Source organism: Serinus canaria, chromosome 17, assembly GCF_022539315.1.
Source record: "Serinus canaria isolate serCan28SL12 chromosome 17, serCan2020, whole genome shotgun sequence".
NCBI lineage: Eukaryota > Metazoa > Chordata > Aves > Passeriformes > Fringillidae > Serinus > Serinus canaria.
In genome coordinates, this window is record NC_066330.1 from 3896734 (window position 1) to 3923860 (window position 27127).

Sequence of the window (27127 nt, forward strand, 5' to 3'; positions counted from 1 at the left end):
CCTCTGAAGGAATGTAAAAAAGTTCTGCCTGAATGTTCACTATGTACCCTGTGCTTCTCCTCTTTGACAAAGGATTTCTCTTACAAGTTAAGCAAATTTTGTTGTATTAATATTAATCATAAAATCTCTTGGATTTAAATGGAGCTCTGTGAGTCCAGCTGTTGTTTTGTGTTATTCCAGAATTCAAATAGGAATAGGAGTAGGACCCCAAATTTACACCTGACTAAAGGAGTAATTTGTTGTTGAATGTTAAAACTTGCTTTAGTCGGACGAGTAAATCCATAACATCTCATCAGACTAAATGCAGAATTAAATATGATTTGTTACCAAAGAAAAAGGCATTTCCCAGAATTTCCTGCCTTCATGTAGCTGCAGTATTAAATAGTGACTATTTGCTGGCTGGAGGGGTTAAACCTTACACCCAGTGGTGTCCTGGCAGTGCCCCTGTGTCATATGTTTGGGGAGAAGGCTTTAGAGGAGTCCTACAAGTGTGCAAATGAGTAAATCAGTGAATTACACTGCCCCATCTGCTGCCAGCCACTAAGCAGAGAGCAAACCAGATTTAGTACAAAGTGAGCATTTACAGTAGCCCTGGGCAATATTAAAGCATGAGATGGTGTATATAATGGTATGTTTCGTTTTTTATCAAACGTTTGTCCAAGAAAGCTGTGTATTAAAGCTTCAATACCTAAGGGCTTTCTTGTGAATTTTAAATCATGCTCCTAGTTAAACCTCAAAAGGATCTGTGGATGGAAAGGTTTTTTGATTTTCTTTGAAGTGGTTTGAAGAAGTTGATTAGTGTTGGCACCCAAGCACTCTTTTATGACGCTGTTTATAAATAATTCCTAAGTACCGGGCTGGAGTTTCAAGGTGTTAGATTTTAAAAAAACCCTAGGATTTAATCACATTACATTTGAAAGAAATTAGGTGATAAAAACAGCTGATGTATCCTTTTAAAGTATTTTTCTACATTGTGTACTAGTTCTGTTGCACTTGCAAGAACCAATAAGGGGGGAGTTGTTCTTAAACCTTCCAAGTCAGATAACTTTGTAAAGATGAATCTGTAATTTGGGTTTCATGTATGTTTAAAAATTGCACCTGCCCAATAACTGCTAAGTGCATGGAAGGCCTCATGAAAATACATTTCACATCCTTGCCTGTCTGTTCCCATCAGACACGATCTCCCTTGGTTATGGAGAGCTGAGGAGGTTTTTGGGTGAGTGCATCCCCCCCTCTGCTCTGACCTGTGTTACTCCCAGTAAATACTAACCAGTCCCTCCTGCACAGACTCTGATTTAGGTTTTTTTTTTTTTTCCCAGTGGTATAGGGGGAAAAACCATCAAAGCTGTTAATATAAAATGACAGTTGAAGGGATTGCAGCCCAAGGTGTATTTATGGAAAAAGTTCCAAATACTTTCCTAAGAGCAACTCCATTTTCTCCTATTTGGCTTGCCTCTAATCCATTCCCAACAAAGCTCAGGGCAGTAATGCCTGTTGTGTTGTGTTTGTGCACTGGATTAAGAATTCCTCAGAACTGGGATGCTTTCTTGCACCTTGCCCCCTCAGGGAAAGGAGAGGGATGTGCAGCAGAGAAACACAAGAAACAGAAATGAGGAAAATGATTTTAAATGGTGACTAGAAAAATTGAAGGCTGCTGTCAAAAAGCATAGTGAGGGAGTCCTTCATTCTGCACTATCTAAATCTTCTCTGAGCCCTATTTAGGTGAAACTAAAAACTGAAATATTTTTTCATCATGAAATGTGTTAGTTCTGAGTCAATATTTCAGGAATAAAAGTCAAGCTCAGGTAAGGAAACATTTGTACCTTATGGTTCACGCACTAAACTCTCCATGTGTTTCAATGGATTGAGATATACATATCTCATCTATCTCTCCATGTGGCATGCTTAGAGTGTTAATCTCATTGACCATGGAGATTAAAGGAGGACCCAGGTGGCACTGATTTTCTGTTCCCCTTTTTTTTCCCAGTGGAGCCCAATCCTGAAATCTCCACCGAGGCAGCTTTCCAGCTGAAATGATTGTTTCATGCTGGCTCCATTGATATTATGCAATACAAGGGTGGGAAACTGGAGGGGATTTCTGCTGTTCTGCACCTTGACATTTGCATATCCTTGTTCCATAGCTCCAAGAATTTGTGTCCTTGGTCCACCTGCTTCTGGGAAAACTACAGTTGTGAGTACCTTACCCTCAGTGTTGTAACACTTCCCACTCACTCTCTTACCTTCTACTGAGCTCAGCATTTTGGAAAATTTTATTCTGGGAAAAGAATTTTGAGATTTATCTAAGTGATAGATGAGCACAAGACGAAGGGCAGTATTCCTGAGGGGTACATCTGGGTGTTACACCACAGGTTCAATAGATGTTTTCAAGTGAGGCCTGGGAGAGCTCACTCAGGTAGTGAAACTACTGGAATATAACAGAATTCTGCCTGCCTTGTTTTCCCAGCCTTTTAGCAGGATTAATTAGCCTGGGGGAAGCAAGTTAATTACACATTTGTGGTGTTCCCCTGCTGTGAGTTGCTCCATTTGCATGGTCAGTTGTCTCATGTCCACTGGCACCATTAAATGCAAAGGTCAGAGTTGCATTTGAACATCAGAATCAGCAGGTGATGCTGGTGAGGGCATGGCAGGAAGAATATTTCCTTCTTTAAATTCTGTGTAAAGGTACAGGAGATGAAAAAGTCGCTATTCAAAGCTGGATACTCTTGAACATCTTTATAAGAAACTACTTAAAGTTGCTTATATATGTCTGTGTACTTAAATGTATGGCTAAGGAAAACTCTGTCTTTCTGCAGCCTTCTGAAAAAAAATGCTTCATTTTCTTTCCAAATATTTCAACCTGTATTTTTTTTTTCTCCCCTCAGGCAATGTGGCTTTGTAAACATTTCAATGCCATACGTGTCTCTCAGGAGACTTTGTTATTCAAGGAAGCATTAAGGCAGACAGAGGAAGCAAAGGCATATAAAGAAAGAAACCAGGTGTGTAAGAGAATATAATAACAGTTGTTCTCGTGTCACAGAACAGGAATTATGTGGCATTCCCATGATTTTCACTGCTGAGTTGAGCAGATGAGAGTAAAGACTCTCTTCTCTCTGTGCTCTACATTGGTGTGTCAGGACACAGAGCAGGGCAGGAGAGGGAGGCAATGCAAAGTAAAGGAAATTTTGAAAATACCAACCTTGGAACAAGCAGCAGAACTGGGAAAAATCCAGGAATGCACAATCCAGTGTAGAGAATGCTCCATTCTATTATTAAACACAGTGTCTTCTATCTGGGCATGTTTTATAATCTCAATAAAATAAGCATTAATCTCTGAGGTCTCCTTTGGTACAAAATGCTCTGGAAAATATGTACACAAAGAACTTTTTTTTGATCTGACAGTGCTACTTAGTTGTGCATGCTTGATTTCTCTGTAGCATGACACAAATAACTTACTTGGTGCATTAACTCAAAAGGAGGATGACAATCCAGTCAGCTCCTGACAGCCCTGGAAGCTCTCAAGCTGAGGCAGGAGCAGCTGACTCAGATTGTTGAATTTTCCCCAATTCTGTGCATCTGAGTTGCTCCAGTCAGATTTTTAAATCCTTTCATTGTGGGGTATCCTAATTGATGTTCAAAGAACATTTTTTCCAGGTGTCATGACTCCCAGGATTAGTTGATCAGTAATGTAATTAATTGTCTTATTATTAAAAATTAGTGACAGATTGGAAAAACACATTGAAAGGTTATCTTGAATGCAGAGAAGCATCTGATTCCTTTCTCCAGTGTCAAGGTTCAATTCCATGAGAAATAGACTGGAAGAAGTCTGGCTTTTTGTGTCTTTCTTTAACAAGTCCACTAGTTTGAGTTTATAATTTGTCCCTTATCACCCATTTTCATAAAAATTTAAACAATTTCCTATCTGTAGGAATTCTACACCCCTGCTAAATCCAATTTAGAATTGGAATTGGCCAACAGATTTTTAATTTACTGAGATGACAGATGGTGTGATACACAGATTAGGGTTTTTTCCTTAGAAAATTAGGCTAAAATAGGGTAGTGTTTATAAAATTGAATACCATACTGGATAAGTAAATGAAGTTTGGAGATTTCTCAAGTAGCACACTTCAAGATCTGAGAGCAAAGAATTCGCTGAACTCCCTGAACTCACTGGCAAAAATGTTTGCATTTGGCTGGGGTGATATAGAATTATTCTTACTGAGAATATGTACTTTGAAATCTTAGTTCTAATTATTAAAGATTGTTTTGATAGGTTCATAAATTTATACTTGGAGGGGGAGAATTTAAAACAAAAATTCCCTTTGGTTTAATTACTGTAATTATTAACATATTTCAGACTATACAGATGCACTTTCAAGGGTGTCCTTTTGGGCTTATTTGATTTAAAAAGATGGATGGTGTGGAAGATGAAAGTCAAAAATGTCAAGGCTAATCAGGTAGTGAGGAGGGCCTGCAGAGCAGAGGCTGCTGGTGGTTCAGCACTGTGCAGTTTGCCTTTGGATTTGATTTTTAGACCCTAGGAGGAGGTTTTCACTAAATAATTCTGTTCTTTTATCTGAGTTTGTTTCTCTGAATGTAACTCCTGGAATTTGGAGGGAGCTCCTGGGTTCCTCTAGGTTGGAATGTCTGTTCAGGAATAGAACAAGAGCTTTTTCATGAGTTTGGCTATAACCAGGGCATTAAAAAGTTGTACTCCTGGCCAAAGCAATTTAATAAATGAAGAGGAAAAGCAGGAGCTGAGGCTGTGGTTTTTGGAGAGTCTTGTGTGAAGATCATGAACACAATTTAATATTGTTTCTCACTCCTAAGGCTGCTGTGGCTGCATGAGCCCCAGAGGCAGAGGTCAGGCAGTTTGAGGTCACTTGGCCAATGTCACTGGATCTGGGAAAATGCTGCAAAAAGCTCTGCAAATGTTTGTTCACATGTTCTACCCACTCATTTTACCAACCTTCAGCCAAGCTTTCATCTCTTTTGTGTTCACCCATGAAAGCATTTGGGTTTTCCTGGCACAGGAAGCCATGGAAGGCACTTTTAAAATCCATGATTGCTCTCTGAAGCTCCATTTCTCAAGTTGGACAAGCAATCATTCACCCACACATACCTGGCCACTTACTAATGAGCACAGCTCAGGTAGTGAATTTTAAATACTGAGTGTTCAAAGCAAAATGTGATCATTCTGCATGTAAAAATACTCTAAAAAGGAGTCAGATATTTTTGAATATTCAGTAAATTGAAGAACCACAAGCTACCAATAAATATTCCATGAACAGAAAAAGAGGCTACATTTTTGGATAAATCATTGCAAATTATTCCCTCATCTCTACTTATTATAATGTTAATAGGAAGCATCTTCAGGTTTTCCTATAGTGAAGTCTAATGATGAGCTATTGCATGTTTCACTTTTCCTGTTAACTGGATAAAATAAGAAGTTGAAACAACTGTGGTAATTGTGGGTTCATGGGATGGGTGTGCTCTTAATGCTACACTAAATTGCACTTAAGGTGTTTGCATAATACCTAATAACTTCAAACTGCCCCAGAGTTGTGTCACATCCCTGTGCTTTTTAAAAAGAAATAGAAGAGAAAAATAAATCCAAGGCATCCTTAACTATGCATGGTCAGCATTCCCATCTGTTCCAGGGGAAGCCACTCAGAAGGAATAAAAAGAAACTGTTTCAGGTTTGTGTGTCCAAAAAAGACCAGCCTTTCATGTGTATTTATCTGAACAAACTAAATCTATTTATGATACTCAGGATCCTAAAGTAGATTTCTTCAGACTTGGTTGCAGTTCTCTCCAAGGTGCCAGTTTGGAGAAGCCAGAAGTTTTTAGCTAAAGCTGTTTTCAGAGCAAAACTTCCAAGAAAAACGCCAATGAAAGAGCTGCCCTACAAAAAAAGTGTGGGAATTTTATGAAAGGGAAATAAAATATAACTCTGATTAGACCAGGCATGGAAATTGAAGTATGATGTTCCTGAAATAACATGGAATGTTTAAAATTAATCATGAGTGGGTACAGTTTTACAGCAAGTATGGAAATAGTGATTAAACCAGCGTGGGTAGAAAAGTGGTGTGAACAGGACCAAAATCCCACAGCAGCTTTTCCTTTGCCTGCTCTGGGTGTTGGGACAGCTCTGTGGGTAAGGTGTGGTTTGGCTTTTACCAAATGTCTGTCCATTATTGCAGATTCCTGGGAAGTGCAATCCCATCTCCCAGGCTCACCATATATTTATGTGTTTATGAGAGATAAATTATAAATGGGCTGCCTTATATGTACCAGATATCCTGATTTCTAGTGGAATAATTAGGCATTCTGCAAGCAGCCTATTGAAAATGATTTTGTAGGCCACTGCTCAGTGGGGGGAAAACTGCCCAGGAAATGAGACTGGAATGGAGCCACAGAGAGCAGAAGGAGCTCAAAGACTGAAATACCTGAATGTGTGTCCTTGGCTGTTTTTGTGCAGCAAACCCCACTCCAAAGGCAGCAGCAAGAACACCAGTGCACGGAGAGAAGGGAGGATAAATTTGGTGTAAATTGGTTTGGCAAGGCTGAGAGAGCAGCCCCCAGCAGTGAGCAGCCTGGTTTGACATGACACATGAAAGGAGCAGCCAGGCCCTGGCTGTCCCTGGGAGCAGCGTGGTGCCCCTTTGGAAGGTGACAGGTTCCAGCAGTGAGGGGCTGCAGGAGGCTCTGACAAAGCACCCTGGGGACCTGCTGGCTCTCAACAAACCCAGCAATTTCCTTCCCTCCTGCTCTGCTACCTGCCCCAATGTTGGCTGATGTGAGGAGAGGCACTGAGAGCTGGAGACAAAAGAGATAAACAAAAGCAAACCCTGCTTGCCTGGGCCACCTGGGCTCTGCAGTGTGTGCTGGAGCACTTTCTCCACCCTCCTTCAAAGTGCCTTCTGTGGGACCATTTCCACCACTCCTTGTGAAATTGTTTCATCATCTAATGAAGATGATTTTATGAAATCTTCCCACATCATCAGCTACATTTTCTCACTGTATGAAGTGAAGTTCAAAGGAGTTGCTCCAAAGAATATTTTTTCCAGATGCCATGAGTTCCAGGATCAGTTGAGCAGTAATGTAATTAATTGTCTTATTAAAAGACCATTGTCTAATTATTAACAATTAGTGGCAATTAGATTGGAAAAATATGTAGATTGGAAAAATATGTTGAAAGATTATCTTGAATGCAGACAAGCATCTGATTCCTGCCCTATCTACCTCTCCCAGCCTCTAGAAAGACTCATTTTTAGGTTTATAGTGTTTAGGAAAAAGACATGAGAAGCCACAGGAAATGGAACTAAAGGGAACAGAGAGTCAAGGTCACATTGTTAAGTGAAAGATAATTTATTTTAATTGGGAGGTAGAGAATGTGATTGTAGGTTGGTTTTTTTCTGATTATTCTTTTTACCAATAATGACAGACTAAATAAGACATTTATTGAAATGATTAATGGCTGTCATGAGCTGCATGGACAGAAGTTTAGACTTTGAGTTCAACTGGCTGACTCAGAGTTTAACCAAGTTCAGCATAGAATGGAAGCCTAAATTAACAGGATAGTGGAGCTTAGAAGGAAAGGAAAGTATTGCTGATTTCTTGTTAGGAAATCAAATACAGTGGAAGAAATGTTGAGGGGTCTGATCTGTATAGGAACTTTGTTCTTCTGTCACATGTCCAATTCCTTCTTGCAAAACGTCTTTAGAGGTGGGCAAAGCAGCAGTCACAGAACTAAACAGCACTTTGAAAATATTGGCAGATGCAGTTTCCATCCCATTTCACAGTCCTGAGTTTAAAAATACACTAAGTTCTACTGCACAATACATTTTAAATAAATCTTTTGGGTGATGAGAGTTACTTGAAGCTATGAAACAACCCTCCTGAAAATCAGGCTCTTTGTGTGGTTTGCTCAGTGTCTGAGGTTCTGTTTGTGTCACTGAGAGCTGGCAGGTCCCTGATGCTGAGCCCTCTGTCACAGGGAGCAGTCAGGGGTCAGATCCTCGTGGTTAAAAGGATGCTTTGTGGATGTGATGTTCTTCTGGATCCCTTTGCAGGTCTGATCTCCAATGTGTATGTCAGTGTGCAGAACTTGGCTCTGCTTCCATGCCAGTGTGCAAAACCCCCATGGATATTCATGCTCTGTGCTCAGCTTCCCTTTAACACTGATTTTTGTGCCCTTATTAACTCTTTGTCATTAACTCATGTTAATGACCCGGGACTCGCAGGGAATTATTTATTTCTTTATTTCCAAGAAGATATCTCACTTCACCTTTAACCACAACGTGCCTGCATGGTAAAATTCCTTTTGAACTCCATTGTGAATATTCAGCCCTTTTTTTCTTTTTCTTTTTTTTTTTTTTTTTTTTTTGTGCTCTTTCTTTAGAAAATTCCCAACGCGCTTTGGGCCAATCTGATCCAGGAACGTCTGTCAAACGTGGACTGCATCAAACAAGTAAGAATTGCTCCTCAGAGAGCTGCTGGATAAGCACTTACACAACTCGTGCCTGGTATTTAGCATTCCAAGTCCTGAGCAGAGCAGGGAATGGGGGCAAATCATCGGGGCTCCCGAGCCAGTTGCTTTCTTGAACATCAGCGGAGGGAGTTTGGAGCTTTATTAACAGGATAAAGGGGAGGATGAGAGTATGCATATGCTAATCTTCCAGCACCGAGATGATCAAAGGCTGAACAAGCAGAGCTTTGTTGATTGCCTGGGGCAACTGGCAGAGATGGAGTGGACAAAAAAGATAAACAGAAAATAGATAGAAATCAATATTGTTGAGGTTTTTGGCTCTTCTTGAGGAAAGGGGAGGAAAAGAGTCTTAACCTTACTAATTTCAATTCTATTTCTGGTTGTGTCTCTTTTTTCTTCCTGTGTTAGGAAACACTGCATTTGAATATATTGTCTTCTGGGTAATAATTAATATTTTCACTCTTAGCTTGACTAGGTTTAGTTGTGTTCAAATCTGTGGCATCCCATGTTTCTTACTCCATATTTCATCATCTGGGAGACTGAAATAATGATTTTTTTGATCCTTGGAAAGAAAAAGTAAAGGGATTTGCAGAAATCCTAAATGGTATCAACTTTTCTTCATAAAACACTACAGATCTAACTGTATAATTGACCTATTAATGTTGAGTTTGCAAAGCAGAATTATATTTTGTATTGCTGTTCACTGTGCTTGAATTATATGGGTCTGTCTGATTTTCCTTGAAGGTCTTTTTAGCTGAGCTATTTTACTTCATTGTAACTCATTATAGTTACTTAGCGCTCCAGATTATATATCTGGTAGCACTCAATGTATTCTTTATTTGTAATATATCCACACAGGACCTTGGCCCTTCAGCTGACAGGAGAACCCATTTAAAACCACTCATGATATATTCTCCTGTTCATTTGTGTGGTATTTTTTAGTTCTTTTATAACAAGAGCTCTAAAACCTCTCAAAAATACTCATTTTTTCACATAGGTCTCTTTTTCTGATTAAAAGAACATATGTTTTCAGCAGCTACTTTTCCCTGAGTTTTTCTGTCAGTGTACAAGCAAAATCCATCACTCTCCACAGGCTGCATCCACCTTATTTTCCATCTTTTTTTTTTCCCTGAGCTTTCTATAATTGTTGGCATGGCTTTAGTTCCCCTGTCAATAATGAGGGATGGATCTCTCAGTGAGTTATTTTAAGTATTAGGTCATGTATGAATAAGGTGACAAGGTGGTTAAAATGCCAACAGCTGCACAGAGCCCTGCCTGCATTTTATGTTCCTGTTGTTGACACCAGCAGCACTGAATCAGTGCTGGGTGTCTTACACAACCAGGGGGAAAAAAACCTTTCTGAAGCTTCCCTGACATTCAGCAAGAATGGAGTGGATGCAATCAACCCAGCTGAGGTTTCAACTGGTTTTAGGAAAACCACATTATTTGTTTTTTAAAGGTGTGATGGTTATTAAAAATGTTTACATTAATAGATAGATACACACAAAGTGACCACAAATTATTTTCTCCTTTGAAAGGGGATCTGTGCATTTTAAGTGTAATATTTTCTGCTTGTAACTCCAAACAGAATTAATGCTGTAGGGTTTTTACATCACTGACCAGATTTATGCCGTTTCTTTCAAAACATGAGTCAGCATGTTTTCACTGAGAATGTTCACAGATTAGGAGCAGCATGTTGGACCACAGTACCACCAGCTGTTTGTTTTATTTCTCCTTGTGGTGTCATTGCCTTGGCATTAATTGTGCAGCTTTCATCCCACTGACAGTAGGAATACAGGATTTTTTGTGCCGTTGTTTTGACACTCACAGGTTTATAGATGTCACTGGCATTCTCTAAGGAGAACATTTTTATTGATCAACAGCTCTGCTGAGGCCCTGTGTTATGTGTTCTTGTAACACAAAACTAGTCAGAACTGTGAGGGATCAGGTGGGGAGGTCTTGCAGCACACACAGGAAACTTATTGCAGGCATTATGTTAGAGCCTGGCACTTGTGAGGCTGATACAGAGAATTTTCATCTTGCAGGGTTAGCACAGCTTGGCTGCAGCCCCTCTGACTGCTGGGAATTCATGGAGTGGAGAGAGATTGCTCAGGATGTGTTTGAGGGAGAGCTGAGCCACCTTCCTGCAGGGTTGGGATCTTTAGAAACCAAGCTTAGGCCAGTGAGTCCACAAAGAGTGGCAGAATGAGTTGAGATTGGTAATTTTTTGTGGCTGGCCTTGAAAGGGAAGACAAAGAGAACAATGGTTTAATTGTTGATTGGTCCTGTTTGGTTTAATCTTGATTGGTCCTGTTTGGTTTTGCCTTGATTGGCTCTGTTTGGTTTTACCTCAGTTGGTTCTGTTTGGTTTTGCCTCGATTGGCTCTGTTTGGTTTTACCTCACTTGGCTCTGTTTAGTTTTACCTTGATTGGCTCTGTTTGGTTTTCCCTCAATTGGCTCTGTTTGGTTTTCCCTCAATTGGCTCTGTTTAGTTTTACCTTGATTGGCTCTGTTTGGTTTTCCCTCAATTGGCTCTGTTTGGTTTTCCCTCAATTGGTTCTGTTTGGTTTTCCCTCAATTGGTTCTGTTTGGTTTTCCCTCAATTGGCTCTGTTTGGTTTTCCCTCAATTGGCTCTGTTTGGTTTTACCTTGATTGGCTCTGTTTGGTTTTCCCTCACTTGGCTCTGTTTGGTTTTACCTTGGTAGCTAAAGGTAATAATATTTGCTTTGTGAAATTCCATGCAAACAAAGTGATGGTACAAAGATTTATCCTGGGAGAGAATGTGCCTGTTCACCACATTTTCTGTTTTCTGAGAAGAATGGAATTTTTTAAAACATTGCTCCACTGACAGAACTAATGTGGGGCGTAGAGGTTCCTTTCTAATTGGAAATTTGGCAAGGTTTGAGCATTTCCCATCATCCATACTGCTCATGCTGATGGGCTGCAAGAGCTGGGCTGTCAGGATTTCTACTGCACTGCTCAGTCTGCTGTGCTCTGAAAATCTCCAGAATTTTAGATCCCTACTGGCAAAGCCATTACTGATATTATTTTTTTTGATGTGTGTTTTATTTTCTAACCCCTTTCTTTATTTGGGAGTGAAAACCATGTAATACTTATTCAAAACCACTGAATAATAATGTGGAAAAACTGTTGTGATTACTTGTTTTCCTAAAAACATCTCTATTCATGACCTTTGTGCTTCTAGCTAAGATTTTTTTTTCCTGATGTGCCACATAATTCAGCATTATTTCTTTCTGCTGTTTCTTTTTCTTTATTCAAAGGCAGTGTAAATTTTGGATTTGGTAATTTGAAAAAAAATATGGAGGAGGTACAGGTCAAATAACTGGAGGGAACTTAAATATTCAAGACAATATTATTGTGGTGGAAAGGGTGAAAGTCTGTGGGCTTGGTATCATAGCTGAGGAGATTTACATGTGGGAATGAGCATTTCCTTTTCTCCAGATTCCTGAAGTCTGGAGAGGAAAGTGATGCCTTTGAAAGTGCTTCCTTGCTGCTAATTTTCCAGGGTCTCCAAGGAGCAGCTCAGCTGGCATTAAGGCAGCAGCAGAACCTCTGTTTGCAGGGCTCATGTGGGAAAGAAGGGAGGATCCCATCTGGAAGAGAGGGAGCAGTGACCACAGAGTGCAGGCACCATGGAAATTCTCACTTTTAGCCTTTGTTCCACCCTTGGTGTGATGAGGTGCAATCCATGCCTGGATAGAAGGTTACTGCTATCAAGAACCAAAAAAAGATGGCTTCTTAAAGAAACAAATTTATCATGTGAAGTTCTTAATTACACTTTAATGACAGTCAGGAGGGCAGAAAAAGACCAGTGTTTGCATCAAGCATGATAGGCATATTTTAAGTCAGGTCTTGCTCTGCTGTGTCTTCCTTCCTCTTGCTCTGTTCCCAAGCCACACTCCCTATTCACTCTTTTTTTCTTCTCTCTCTCTCTCTTTTTTTTTCTTTTTTTTTTATTTTATCTGTGACATCTGCTTGGAGCTTGTCCCTCCTGTGATAGCACACTACTTGCAGCTGTTCAGACCTCCAGCTCTGAGCTGTGCATGGGGTGCCCTGAGCATACGGCCTTTTTGATGTGTGATAAAACAGAACCAAGCCACTGGGGGTATGGAGAGGCAGTGCAGCAGAATATCAATAAACCTGTTCTGAACAAAGCTGCAGCTCTGTGCTGGAATAGACATTTCACTGAAGTGTCAAGTAGATGGATAATATATTCTAATTAGGGACTGACTGATACCCTGCAACTCAGAGACCTTTGGAAATCAGCTCTAAAATGCTCACTGTTTTTGTAAAGTGTGTTGGTTTTGCATTTTTTTAATGCCTTAAAATATATTTTCTGCAGGGAGATATTTATTGAGCTTTGTTTTCCTAAATAGCCCAAACTTTTTGCTATAAAATTGCTTATTGCCTGCTTTAAGGACTTTTGAAATTTGTGTGTAAACCTCTTGAAGTTTGCTGTGAATTGTTTAAAGTATGGATTGGTTATTGCTATAGTATTGTTTTTACTGCCTGTTGCACATTATGTGATATGAGCCATAAGCAGTAGTGACTTCAGGTTTTGTGGGGCAATTTTTGGGGTGGTTTTTTTATTTGTTTTGTTATAGTTTCCAAAAATGTTGCACTCAGAGTGGAGAAAACAAGCCAGATTTGTAGTCTGTGTAAATTGGCATCGATTTATTTGCCATCAGACCTCAGATGCCATTTCTCCCTAGAAGACCTGGCCCTATATATATGCATTTTGTACACAGTATATTCCAAACTAGTGCTGAAGTTCCTGGAATAGCACTACAAACACTGTTCAGCTTTGCCTTCTGCAAGTCCCAAGGGATAAATTGATTTCTCAGCACCTGTGTGACCTTAGCCAGTGGTTCATTCTAATTTGGCAGAGCAAACACTGGGAGTGGCAAAAATGGCTTGCAGTTACTTGAGTCTCCTATTTTCTACATCTGTCAGTAGGATGACATGTTCCTGAAACCAGGCTAATTAAGGAATTTTAAATAGTCTGCTCTATTTTCTTGTGTAATTAGAATGGCCCATTCCCTCCCCAGAAGTCCTGGAGATAGATTTCCCTGAAATACTTGGAGAACCTTTGGTCCCCACCCTGCCAGAGCACCAGATTTATGTGGGAGCTGAGAATGATTGCCAGCTAATGCAATATTAAAATATCTCCTTTATTTCAGCACAAAGATAGCTCCCAGATTTCCTGAGGAATCCCAAAGTTATTTTGAGGGGTGGGATAGAACAGCAAGGACTTGTGTGCTCAGGAAGCTGACAGATAAATTAGGGAGAGTTCAGAAGATTCAGATGTGAGCTTGGGAAGTGGATTAGATTTCAAATACTGCATCAGACAAAAACTGAGTGAGGCTGCAGCTCTCTGTCAGTATTTCACAGATCTGTAAATGTTTTTTTAAAGATGCTCAATCCAACACTTAGCTGGCTATAACAAGGACTTAAGGGAGCAAAAAGCTCTTTTTTCTTTTTTCTTTCTTTTGCTCTGTTGCTTCATTAGCTCTGGGAATGCTGGTTCCATTACTGTGAGTTTTCCTGTATAATTTAAGAAAATAATGAAAGCATGCATATTTTCCTCAGTATTCTTGGCATTAAATCTGTCTTTAGATTTGTTTAGCTCCATTTTTTTAAAAATATATACACACAGTGTGGTTTGGTATCCTTTTGAATATTTCAAAACTGTAGAAATTGTTTTGGGTTGTTTTTATTCAAGATAGAATTTGGTTTGTTTTTATTTTTAAGATTGAAACATGAAAAAAAAAATCATTGCTACAATCCATAAGTTCCCATTGCTGTGTGGCAGTGGAATCAGTGCATGCATTTCACAAAAATATCAGTGCTCCATGTTTGCTTTCTTCTCTCACAAGCATCCATGAGCAATACTGTGCTGTGGAAGGATCAGAACGAGGTAATTTTTGTGTAAACAGCACTGAGATTTAGCGTGAATTTTGGGGTTTTTTTCTCTTCCAGGATCAATAACTGTTTCATGGTTTTGTTCAATAGGGATGGATTTTGGAAGGCTTCCCTGAAAATCAGGAGCAGGCATGGATGCTGCAATCATCTGGCATTTTTCCTAGGCATGTTGGTAAGCAGTGCAAGGTTTGTGTGTGATTGCATCCAGGAGGAAAGACCAGAAGGGTTTGTCTCAAAAAATCCTCAAGAAATTCAGTACCAATGCTGGAGACAGAGTCACCAGACAGCACAAGGTTTCAGTGGGGTTGAAAGTCTGAGGTAACCTGGGAGATTTTAAGCCCTGTCTATCCCAGCCTTTTCTCCTTCCACATCAGAGCTCTGTAAATTCCAGACCCTGCACCAAGTGGGTTTGAGCAGCTAAAAGTGACTTTGCTCCTGACTTCCATCTCTAAAAATCAGCTTTTATCCTCGAGACTAAATCAGTTTCTCATGTGCTAAACACAAATTTATGCTTCTGTTGAACTAGGGAATGTAAATTTCACCAAGTGAAGTGGAAACATGATGATTTTAAGCTTGACCTTTCAGAGTGGGGCTGGATTCTGGATTCTGGCTGGTTTGGGGTAGAATGTTTTACAGACCTTGACAGCTGCTCTTGCCATACAGGAGAAGCAACCTGTCCCAAATTATAGCTAAAAGATCCACTTAAAATATAAAAAATTACTGCAATTGTGTGGAATGCAGTGTGAAATGATAAATGCAGAGCTTGCCAGTGCACAGAATTTATCCAACTTGATGAATTGTCACTTTGGATTTGATTTGGATGATATTCAACTGTTAATGAAGAACTCAGAATCACTGCACTAGAGTTAGGCAAAAATGTTTAATGTCTAGTACTTGCATGTATTTTTAATATACCTAATAACATCTGAAGTTGAGTTTTGCTCACAATTATATCTGTGCCACCAAGACCTGAATGAGAATCTTACAGCTCAGTCTGTCTAGTTAATCAAAAAGAAGATTGAGAGGAGATGAGATTTACTCTGTGTGAGTACCTTAATAGGGAGAAAAGTGCCTGAAAAAGCCATTTAATACAAAGAAGAAAGTCATAAAAAGAACTTGTTTGAAACCTGTAATCAAATGCACTGAAAATAGTAATTAAATTACAGTGTTTAACTGCAAGGATGATTAGCCAAAAGCAACCCAGGGAACTGACAGGTTCTTCCTCTTTTGATGCTTTCTAATCAAGTTGGAACACTTTTCTGTGAGGTTATGTATAAAAATATCAGTTTCACTGGTCTCACCACTAAAGAACCTGGGTGAAAGGTAATGTTTGTGTGTAGAAGAGAATCAGTCTCAAGTGCTCAGTGGGAACTTCTGTCTGAGGCTCCAGAGACAGATTTTTATTGCTGCTGGTGATGTTTTTTGGATAATAGGGACAGTTAGTGCCCATGGGTACTGCATTCATGGATATTTTATCCCACTGTATTGTTTAGTAGGTGAAGCAAAATTCTGATTAAAAGTGGAGTAAAATATTTGCAGGGAAAATGCTGGGAAATGAAATATGCTCAAGATAAATTCAACCACCTTTAAAATTAGGATACATCTGAACAGTTACAGGGAATAAAGCAAATTATTAACAAGAGCTACACTTTTGAATTTTTTTCTCCTTTTTTTTCGTTTTTGTTGCCTAGTTATGCTCTATGCCCCAGACACTGTGCTGATTGAGAGGAGTGGTGGGAAAAGGCTTGATCCCCTCACACAAGGTGCAGTATTGTCTGTTCCTGACTTCCCCTGCAGTCTTGCTTGATCTCAGAAATGTTGTAGTTCTACTGATGGGATTAAAATTTAAATGGGAGTCCTTTAAGAACTAGTAGGAATTTTTAATTATAAATTTCAGCTGCTTGGAAATGGCATTTGTTGACATTCCTTTATTTTCAGTGCCAATAAAATACAGGAAAATAAAAAGCTCAGTATTGAGCCTGCAGACTGGACTATGGCAGTACAGAATATTTAAAGGCTAGATCTGTCCATATGAGTTTATAATTTTGCTGTGCATCCCTGCTTTCTTTCTGAGGTGCAGGGATGCTTTTAGGGTAAATAAAATCATTTCCATTAGGTTAAATAAAAGCATTTATATTAAATAAAATAAACTGTCAAATCGACTCAGCTCTGTATTGTCTGTTGAGTTTTATCATCAATCATCCATCACAAGATAAAATCCTGCCATTGCTCAATAGAAAAATCAAGTTGGCTGTTTTGAGGAGTGGAATTAAAAGGGACATTTTTAATTACAGACCTGTTAATTCATGCAGTTCTGAGGAGTAGAATTAAGAGGGACATTCTTAATTACAGATCTGTTAATTCATGCTCTTAGCTCTTAACTGTGTTTCCTGTAGAGGTTTTCCACACAACCTTTGACTGGCCAAGTGACCCCCTGGTGCAGCTGAGGTTGGTGAAACCAGAAGATTTCTCTGAGCAGGAGGTGTCCAAGAAGCTGCTGGAATATCACAGAAACTTCCCTGAGATTTTCCACATCTACCAGAAGGTTCTGAAATCCATCAATGCAGACCAGCCCTGTGTGGATGTTCTCTCCCAGGGTAAATTTGTGCTTTGTGGCAAGTGGAGCAGGTCCTGTTTGAGGGCCAGTTCCTGGCTCTTAGAGTCACTTTGTAGGATTAGGCAACACAGATGGCTCCCAGCTGAGTTGTGCTCTCCCTAGAGCAGCACTTGGGCTGCTCCTGGTTATTCTTTTACTGGAGTAAGTGCAGATAACTGCAAACTCTCAGCTCACAGTCCTGCCAAGGAAGAGCTGACTCAGTGGAGCAAATGTCACCATCATTTCTGTGAGTGTCTCTTCTAAAAGGGAGCCCTGTGGCTCAATTGTTCATCTCCCAAAGGGCCAGTACCTTCCAAAGTCTGAGAACAACAAGGAGGAGTCGTTCAAAGCTGGGAACATTTCATTGTTTAAAAGCTGTTTGTGCTGGGAGCTTTCCTGTTCATCAGTTCTTGTTTGCCTTTGCTTGGCTCTAATGCAATCTGACTTTTAATGTTGATCCTTCTAGAAGAGAATAAGGAAACTGCCAGAAAGACCAATTGATGCACTTTGTAGCTGTCAGTCTGCAGATGATCTCTTATATCCCAGTAATTTTGCATCTCAAAAAGGTCTTTTTTTTTTTCATAACAAGTGCTGCACTTTTAAGATAAACAAGTAGGAAGTTTATATTCTGAATTTCCACATTAATTACCTCTAAATTACTTAATTAAATTTAAAAGTTCATATCATCATTCATAAAGAATTCATGCCTTGAATTGTAAATAAAAATGTGAGTGCCTGAATATTAATTATTATTAATTAATAATGTAGTGAGATAAATTGAAAACTGGAATGAAAAAATCCTCTCTAGATCTTTTTTCTGCAGTGCATCAAGCAGCCAGATTTTTTTTAAAGAATAATTAGATGTGGAGACTGTCTAGGGGATCATTACTCCTAATTAACTTGGTTATTTACTGCAAATTAAGCATCATTTGTAAGCAGGGTGCTTTGCCTGTAATGTTTGTGCTTTTCAATACACTGGGTTGTAGAAAATATTCAGAATAACTGGAGCACTGCTTGGGTAGCTGATACTCAGGGTTTAGGAAGCCATGCAGCAAACAATAATTTCTAGTAGGATTTTCCAGGGTTTTTATTTAGATTTTTATTGCCCCAGCTAGATGTTTTATTTAAAAAGAGCTCTCATAAAAATGAGCAGTATTGTGGGGTGTTTCCCACAATTATGAAATGTTGTGGACTGAGTTCAGTTGCTGCTGCCCTGATGTGGGAATGGCACCCATGCAGTGTGGCAGTGCAGGAGCCCAGCTCTGCAGCAAGGGATGGATACAACCCCATGGGGCTGCAGTTTTGGTTTCTCCATTCTTTAGGGCTGTGATGTAAAAATTGGAGTTTGCTGGAGGTGCTTCTTTATTAGAAAATATTTTCTAATCATACCAAAGCATCTAAGGGAGGGTTCCCTGAGAAATTGTTGGTACAGAGCAATGTTTTGACAATGGCTCCTAAAATCCTGATCTCAGGGTGTTCCCCACCAATCCTTTGCTTTTTAATATAGCTTTATGACTCATACAAACAGTCATGTTTAAGCTTGTCCTATTCCTTAGCCTAAAATGATTTTTTTATTACAAGGACTCTTTAGAGAGTCTTTTATTGGACCTGAAGAAAAACTGAGAGAGGCTGTAGCTCATCTGGGCTCACCTTTAGTTGTGTCCACTGCAATCCCAGGGGAATCAGAGCCTGTGCAGATGTGTCCTTGCTGCTTTGGTCATGGCCAACCATGGCAGGTGGAATCAGTGCCAGAAAGTTTAGCTTTGGCATTTGACTGGTCCCTGGAAAAACCAAAAGATGTCACAAGTGTGGCTTGAGCTGCTCCCTTCTCTGGCATTCTCAGCCATCAAATGAGCACAGCTGTGTCCAAATACAATCCCAATTTGTCCTCACTGCCAATGCTGTGACAGCTTTTGGCTTCTTGGTGATCTCTCAGGTTCTCTTTTGGGATTGTAACCAAGTCCAGGTCTCTATGATGTGGCAATGCTGATGATGCTTCACATGCCCCCTGGTCTTTCCAAACCTGAAGGTGCTATTCCCTGCTTGAAGCAAAATTTAGGAGGATGGTGTCCAGCAAATGAGTGGAATCAGGCAGAGAAGCTCAAATATTCTTTACAAGTTCCACAAAAAGGATGGGTAAAAGAATAAAGCATCCACACTCAGCTCTGTGCTGTCAAGGCTGAGCAGTGTCATGACACACTGTGCTACAAGTCTGGAATATTGTAATTAGGAGTCTTAATCACACACAGCTGGATAAATGTCATTAATTTAACATCCCAAGTTTTTACACTTAAATATTTGTTCAGAAACTGCAGAAAGTATTAAATGTAATTACAGCCCTCTATAATTTGCATGGTAAAATTGTAGCTATCAAGCAAAAATTACTTCTGCTAAAAACAACATGGTATGAGAGCAATTATTAATTGAATCTGCTCTTTAAAATGGTTTGACAGGCACTGATGAAAGACAGAGGAGTGTAATGATAGTGAGATTTCTAAAATGCCTCAGAGTAAATTGCTGACAGGACACTTTTCTATCAGTGTCCTGATTTTGGGTGCAGAGTCTGGATGTTTGAGTGATAAAATAAACCATGATCAACATTTTTTTATTTTCAAGAAGACAGTAGTTAATCAATGATTGTATTTTTTTTTTAAAGAAATGGGTTAATTCTTTACCTTTGAGAAGAGAGTAGTTAATGAATGATTATATTTCTTTTTTTAAAGAAAAGGGTTGATTTTTTGCCTTTCTCCCCTGTTGCAGTTCTTGCCTTTGTCCAAAGCCGGCCCAGATCTGCTGCCCCCTTCACACCCCGGATTCTCTTCCTTGGCCCCCCAGGCAGTGGGAAGAGCCTGCAGGCTGCACTAATAGCTCAGAAATATGATGTTGTCAACAGTAAGTTCTCAGTAAACATGCACTTTGCTCAATTCCCCCTTTCTCTCTTTCTGATCATTTATCTTTTGCTGTCTGTCTTTCTTACTTGCTTATAAAATGTCTTTCTTTGTCCATTGCTGGGGATGTCAATTTTTTGAGGGAAGTGAGAAGTATTTGAATGAAGAAGTGTAAACCAAATTATATGCTGTGACAAACCAGCTCTAAGGTTTTTTTACTCATCATTTCATCATTTTTTATCGCTTTTACATCTGTATTTTTTTATTGTTAGACTCCTGCAGTGCTCTGAATTCTTCTGTGGATCAGTGGATCATGAGGAATGATTTCAGTTTCAGCTCTCTGACCAAAATTGGGGCACTTTTAAAATAGAATTCACTCTGAGCTTTAGTGAGGTCTCAGGCTCTGCACAGTTCAAGTAATGTGTGAGAAAATGAAGGAATTAGTTAAAAGTGCATCATCTTTCTTCTGTAAAGGAAGTCCAAAAAGTTCTGCATAAGACTTGTTCATGATTAGCATTTAAATACTAATAGAACATATTCTATAGATATATGTATATAAATATAATATGTTATATTTTATGTATATAAAAGTGCATCTTGGTGATAGGATCAGTGCAGTATTTTCCATGTTCTTAGTGTCTTCTAGCAGTGGAGTGATCATAAATAATTTTAAACAAATGTCTGGTAGCTGAAAATTTGCTGATTAGTCACATCATGTTAGTTAAGCAAAAGGCAGTTTTGATAGAATATTTCTGCTGTCAGTTATTGTGCCATTGATGTATTTTAAAATATCATGTGAAAAACGAAATATTTGTAGATTTATTCAAAGCTGTATTTTTATTAATTGTGGAATTGGCTTAAAGAAAACAAATCATGCTTGAATGTAATAAAAATTATTGTCCTTATTAATTTTTTTTTCAATTTTTTTTTCTAAAAATGCAGATTTCATAGTGTTCCATCTAGGTCAAAATTTGCATTTTTTTTTCTAAAGTAACTACAATATGAGAGAGTTGCAAGTCTTCTTATTAAAAATCATCACCAGTGCTTTACCCATATGTTGAATTTTATTTTAAGTATTCTGTTACCCAAATATTAGAAGAATTAAGTATTTAATACAGAGCTGGAAGACCATCATTTTCAGAATAATATTCAGCATACACTTTATTTCTATTAGGCTATTGGGCTTGAAGCTCAGGCTCAAAAATTTAAATCTATATTTAAATAGTCTCATGAATTGGATTGAATTTAGGTGTGTACTCATTAGGTGTCTTAAATTGGGGGCTGTGCACTGAGTTTCTGTTGTGTTTTTTACACTATTTATTATGAATTTGAATTTGCTTCTCCAGGACAACTGGTGACTGTTCAAATTGTCACTCAAACATTGAATTTTATCAGTTTTGTCCCAGGAGCACTGCTGGGGGAGGGTTCTCACTCCTGTTGGCCTGGCAGTGTGATTAACAGCAATAAACTGATTAAAGGGCTCCATCCTCTCCCATCAAAGGCAGTGCCTGTCACTGCTATTGATTCCAGGGAGAGAGGAATCAATTTAGGATTATTAATTGAATAATCTCCAGGGGCACCTATAGCTAATATTTTTACCAGATTGGAGTTGTAACCAGGATTTCTGCTGTGTGTGACCTCTCTGTGTCCTGGTTCCCTCCCTACCTGGGCAGCCAGTGCTCTCCAAGGCCAAACCAGGAATATTTCATGTACAGCTGAACTGGCTCAAAGCTGAGATCTGCATCTCCTGGTGTTCTGTGTGTGTTTGAAATCAATGATAATATTGCATTAGCACAGGTTTTTAAATGCAATCCTTACATGATCATTAAGTGATCCAGGGAGGCCCTTCCTGAGCTGAGCATCGTGCTGCACCTCCAGCAGAGTGCTCCAGATGCTGTTCAGCAGCTGGAACTTTATTCAGTAATTACAACTTTATAAAAAGTGGAAGCCACCAGCAATCCCTTGAGTTGTTATTTCAGAAATATATTTGATTAATATCATTCTCTCCATTTTTAATATGTTCTTTGCCAAATATATTCTTTTTTTTTTTCCATTCCACATCCTCACTCTCCTTGCTTTTCACTCTGCTTGGCCAAAAAAAACCCAACAAAACCCTAACAACAAACTCAAAAAACATACAACTTTTCTTTTATTCAGTGACCTTATTCCAGTATGCAGCTTCTGGGTTCTTTTCTTTTCTTTTCTTTGTTGCCTCCTTTTTAAAATTTAACCTTGTGTCTTTTTTGTTCTTCCTTCCTGTTAGTTTGCTGTGGGCAACTGCTAAAGGAAGCTGTTGCAGACAACACAAAACTTGGAGAACTCGTTAAGCCTTACATTGACAGTGAATACCCAGGTAGGGCACATTGTTGTCTCATTACACTGTAGTTACAAATTTGTAGCAAAAACCAAACTGTGAGTGAATTTTTGTTGGTCAGGTTCTAAGCAGAGTAGCCTGAAAGTCAATTAATTCCATTTATTCCATGGGATTTGTAGGACTCTGTAACAGAAGTTGGATTTCTTAGGGGATTTTTATCTCCTCAAAGCAAATATTCACTGTTCCAGCAAAATTCAGATTTCTTGTGCAAATTCTGAAATCTGAATCCCATGTTTTAATCTCTAATTAAATCTAAATTAAAATTCTGGTATCAGTTCAAACAGTTTTTAAAGCACACAACTGCTTTCAAAGCACAACAATACTGTGTTTCATTTTCTATTTATGTTGAATTTTAGAATGCTACCATAGTTTCTTCTACTTTCATGTAAATATTTTAAACTTAAACTTTCTTTGTACTTCATTTCTATCAACATTTTTGGTTGTGTGAGGGGACTGCCATGACAAATGTTGGGTATACTTTGCTTTTGGAAGTTTCTGCAGGGATTTCAGATAAATCCTAAATACTGTGAGCTTAAACCTGTCTGTCTGTTACAGTTGTCCTGCTGTCTGTGTGTGGTGGTGTTAGAAATCAGAGAATATCTGTAATTAAAGAGGAGGAGGATGTTGCAGCAAGGTGGAAGAATGTTTATTTTGCCAAATTGCAATGGCCTGGAAGAGGAACTTTCAGTGCTGCTTCTGGCAAGAGCCCAAATGGTTTCCAGTGGTGCAAACACCAGGAGACAATTGTGCTGAAATGGGGAAATCTCAGTTAAACTCCAGTATTGATGGAATTTTGAGCAAAGCCCCCCAGAGCAAAGAGAAATCTTTGTTGTCCTTTATTTTCAGCAATGGTAAGGTGAAAAGCTTGAAAATCTCCTTTGTTTTTTGCACAACAGCTTAATTCTCAGGCTGAATTAGACAGTTCTGAAAAATGAGCTTTTAAAAATTGACTGAGGTTTAATCAGGGTTCCCTTGATAGCAAACCCAGAGATTCAGGACTTTTCCAAAAGATTTTTGGCAGCTTTGGGGGTGCCATCCCCCTGTCAGGCACTTTACCAAGGCACAGGGTAAAGGATTTTAACTCTGAGCTCCATCTCCAGTGCATGGATTGCATTTATCCCTAATTCAGTCACCAGCTCAGAGCATTCCCAGCACCACTGGGAGCTGCTCTGGGGAATCTCTGCAGCCTGACAGAGGAAATTTGGGCCCTCTGGAATGGGCAGAGAGATCTGAGTTTGAGTTACCCAGAATGAGCATTTAACTCAAAGGCAGGAGATCTCAGTGAGCTGTGCAGTGGATCCAGGTGTGGCAATAATTCCTCCCTTTTTGACCTGGATGTGGCTGGTTTTGAGTGCAGTTTAACTCCCACAGGCAGATCCTTTTAAGCTCTAGCCCTGACTTTCATGGTATCCATTAATTTCAGAATCTTGTGTGCATGCTGTAGTTTCACTGTCTGCTCATCTCTGTGGAGAGGAGGATTGTAAATACCTCACTCTCTAAATTTCACTTATGGCTGAGATGGGAGTTTGGATGATCTTTTTATTCCAAGATAGCTCCTTTAAGAGCTTCCTTTACTAAAATGTTCTTTGTGTGTTTTATAAACTTCATCTTAACCATTAAAGTTCCTTAAAGGAGATGCATTCCCAGTAGGGTAAAATAATTGCACAGATCATAATTTTTAACCAGTCCTAAAAATATGCACATCCTTAGTCCAAGGGAGCTGCTTTCATTTCAGGAAAATGAAATTGAAGTTGTAATTCCTTTCTTCCTCCAAATTAGAAATTATTTCAGATCTAGATTAATTTTTTTAATACAGCATGCACAGATAAAGCTGTACAACACTTCTGAATATTAATAGGAATCATAACTATATTTCTGTGCATTATGCTAAAAATTCTCCCTTAGATTTGCTGATATGCACATATATATTTTATTTGGTGGGACACAGCACAAAATTAAGGGCTGAATAAAGATAAATATCATCCAGCAAAACCAGAAATAATAAGTTCTGTCATTTTGCTAATCCTCCTCTCCCAGGGATAACAAAGAATGAATTTACATTAGTAAACACTAACAAGAATTCATTACTGCCCTCACAAGAGGCTTTGGAGAAAATGGAATAACACAGGGTACTGAACAGGAAAGGTGGGCAAAGAATCTTTGCATCTTTGCTCTCTTGCTGCAGCCCAGGTTGAAACAGGGGGAAAATCCTCCTGCTGAGATTGACTATTGATAATTTCCAGAAAATCTCCCTTGCAAAAACTCTGTGTAGCCAATAGCAGACAGTGCTGGAAGTGGAAAAGCAATTAGAACTTCAGCCTTTCCATTGCATTTCTGGTTGTTGAGAGGCTTGGCTGTTCCTGTGGGTGGGGAATCCTGCAAGTGACATTGCACAGAGCAGGGGAACCAAAGGCAGACCAGGGAAAATGCTGTTCTCAAATCATTACTTGTCAAAACGAAAGCAGTGCCATAAAATCTCGAGGACATGCCTCATATATTCTTAAAGTGCTGCCCCAGGGGACTGATCTCAGCGTGTTTCCCTTCTAGTGGACAGCACTGATTGCACACAATTAGCCATTTAGGATGTGCCAACAGGGCGTGGGGTGGTGCTGCAAGGAGGCTCCAAGCCCTGCCTGCTCAGAGCTGACTGTTATTGAGTTTTTGAGGCTCCAGTTCTGCTTGGCTAACCCAGATTCTTCGTGGCTTTTAGGATCCATCCACATTCTTTGTGCTGGTTTTCCTGTGCTGCTGCTTCATGTATGCACCATGTATTTCAGGAGCAGCCCAGATAATTCTGTTCTTCACCCCAAAAGGCAACCCACTGTTCCCATTGTCTGTATTTTATGATTTTGGCTGTCTCCTAAAGACCTGCTTTTTGTCAAAATCCTCAGTGATTTATTTTACCTAATGAAGGCAGCATAGATATTTTTGAGCCCATTAATTTTTTAATTCCCAGGACATTCTAGTCTACAATAGGTGCACACTAGATATTGAAAAATGCATTTTTGGGGATAAGTTCAGTAACCTGACAGCTTTCTGCCTGTCATAAACACTGAGCTGTGCTTTGGACAACCAGTCTGAAATGCAGAGACTGTTCCTTTAGGAAGTTGTGGTCTCAGTTAGTACTGGGTAGTTATTGTTAACTATACCCTGGGCAGAAAATCACCAGCACTGGAGGCTAAGCCAAATCTTCTGGTCCCTAACTCCAGTTAGATTAACTCTTGGTCAATGATGCTAAATTCAGCACTCACCATTTGCTTGGGCAGCCTGGGAAGAAGTGGAGTAAGAGGTGAGTGCAGTGGCCAGGACCTTCCCACAGGCAGCAAGACAAGTGCCATAAATTAATTTATTTGGTTTGATTCCTTCTGAAATGTTCTGAGGAGGCAGTTCCATAAACTTGGCCCTCCCCTGGACAGGTGAGACCCCACAGGCCTGAAGGAGACCTTTAAACAGAATTCCTGTCCTCAGGTTGCTCCAATTCTGAGCAGGGCTGGATATGTCTCACTGAAACAAACATGAATTAAAAGTTCCATCTGCATGATCTTTGTTCACCATCTTAAAGATGTCTGTCAGAATTTGATACCCTGAGAGAACAAAAACAAAAATGCAGAAAGCATTTTTGATTTCCCCACCTAAATGTCCCTGATGTTTGCATTGTATTAATGAAAGAACAAGCAGAAGCATTTTGGGGGCATCACAAAGATAGGGAAGGTCATCAGTCAGTTGGAATCTGCATGTCATTCTGTCCAGTTTTTGTGGTGAAATAGCATGGAGTGATCCCTGCTAATTAATATCTCTGTCATAAATAGAGCCAAGAAAAGTGAGATGACATGAAAGCAGGATGAAGGAAAAAAACCACTCCCAAACCAGTAGGATTCTGGTTTTCAGCTGGGAGAGCTGCTGTTAGTTTGGGTGATTGGGTTTTTCCCCCCAAAATGAAGATTCAGGAGGTAAGAGAACTGATTCATGGAACACCCATAACGTTGCACTGTTTGCAGCCTGTTAGAGTTGAACACACACAATCTGTGTTGGTTTTTTCCTCTCCCTTTTTCTGTTTTTTCTTTTTAAGTTGTAATATCTGAAGCTGTCCCCAGTGGCAGTCTGCACGTAGGGGGTAAAATCTGGAATTCCCTAATTTCTCCTGTTTTCTAATAAAAACTATTACTTGTACAAACCCAGATCTCCCCTTATTTTAAATTGCAGTGGTTTTAAAGGGGTGCCTTTTGGTGCAGCCTCTGAAAGTTGGGGGTCCCCTGGTGATTGTGATCACAGTCTCACTGAAAACACTTTGCTCTGTCGAGGGTGGGTTTGTTTTTGTTGTTTTTTTTTTATTTTGACATCAAATTAATATTCTCATCACTGAGCCTGAAACACAGATTTGACAATAGAGCAGCTCCTCTTTGTTAAAAACTCACCGAGAGTTTCCCAGTTGAAAGGACGAGTAAATCTCGATATCTGAGGGGGTAAGCTCAGTTTTATTTCTTGTTTTTAAGAGTGCTGTACTGAAGAGCTGCAAGCTGTCTGAACATTGCACAGACCCTTTGGGAGCTCCATTGGTTTTCAGCAAGCCTTTGCATGCAGTGTGTTTGTACTGGCTGAAGACAGCGCATGGCTCTCTAAATAATTTACAAGTTGATTAATAGACTCACATGGGTATAATTAGAAGAGGGAGAGACAGCAGCTACAGTAACGGGTACAGTGCTTGGGGGAACTAGAGACTTTATTTTTTTTAAAGAAACTTTCTAGGGTGCTGGGCGTTTGAAGATAAGTTGGGAAGAGCTCAGTGCCTCTTCTCTTTTGAAGTGGAAATAGGACAGTTTGAATCCGTCGAGTTTA

General features: G+C 39.4%; 1 protein-coding gene across 4 annotated transcripts in view; it reads left to right on the forward strand.

Annotated features, from left to right (window-relative positions):
- Positions 1-27127, forward strand: part of AK8 (adenylate kinase 8) — a 69380-nt gene that overhangs the window by 7819 nt on the left and 34434 nt on the right. For 3 of the 4 annotated variants that reach the window (XM_050981088.1, XM_050981090.1, XM_009093599.4), the window contains exons 3-10: positions 2142-2191; positions 2883-2996; positions 8402-8470; positions 14524-14605; positions 16125-16196; positions 16830-17030; positions 19790-19921; positions 22181-22270. In XM_050981088.1, the coding sequence (XP_050837045.1) occupies positions 2142-2191; positions 2883-2996; positions 8402-8470; positions 14524-14605; positions 16125-16196; positions 16830-17030; positions 19790-19921; positions 22181-22270 (810 nt within the window). The remainder of the gene's footprint in view (positions 1-2141; positions 2192-2882; positions 2997-8401; positions 8471-14523; positions 14606-16124; positions 16197-16829; positions 17031-19789; positions 19922-22180; positions 22271-27127) is intronic. The other variant, XM_050981089.1, reaches the window with a different exon arrangement.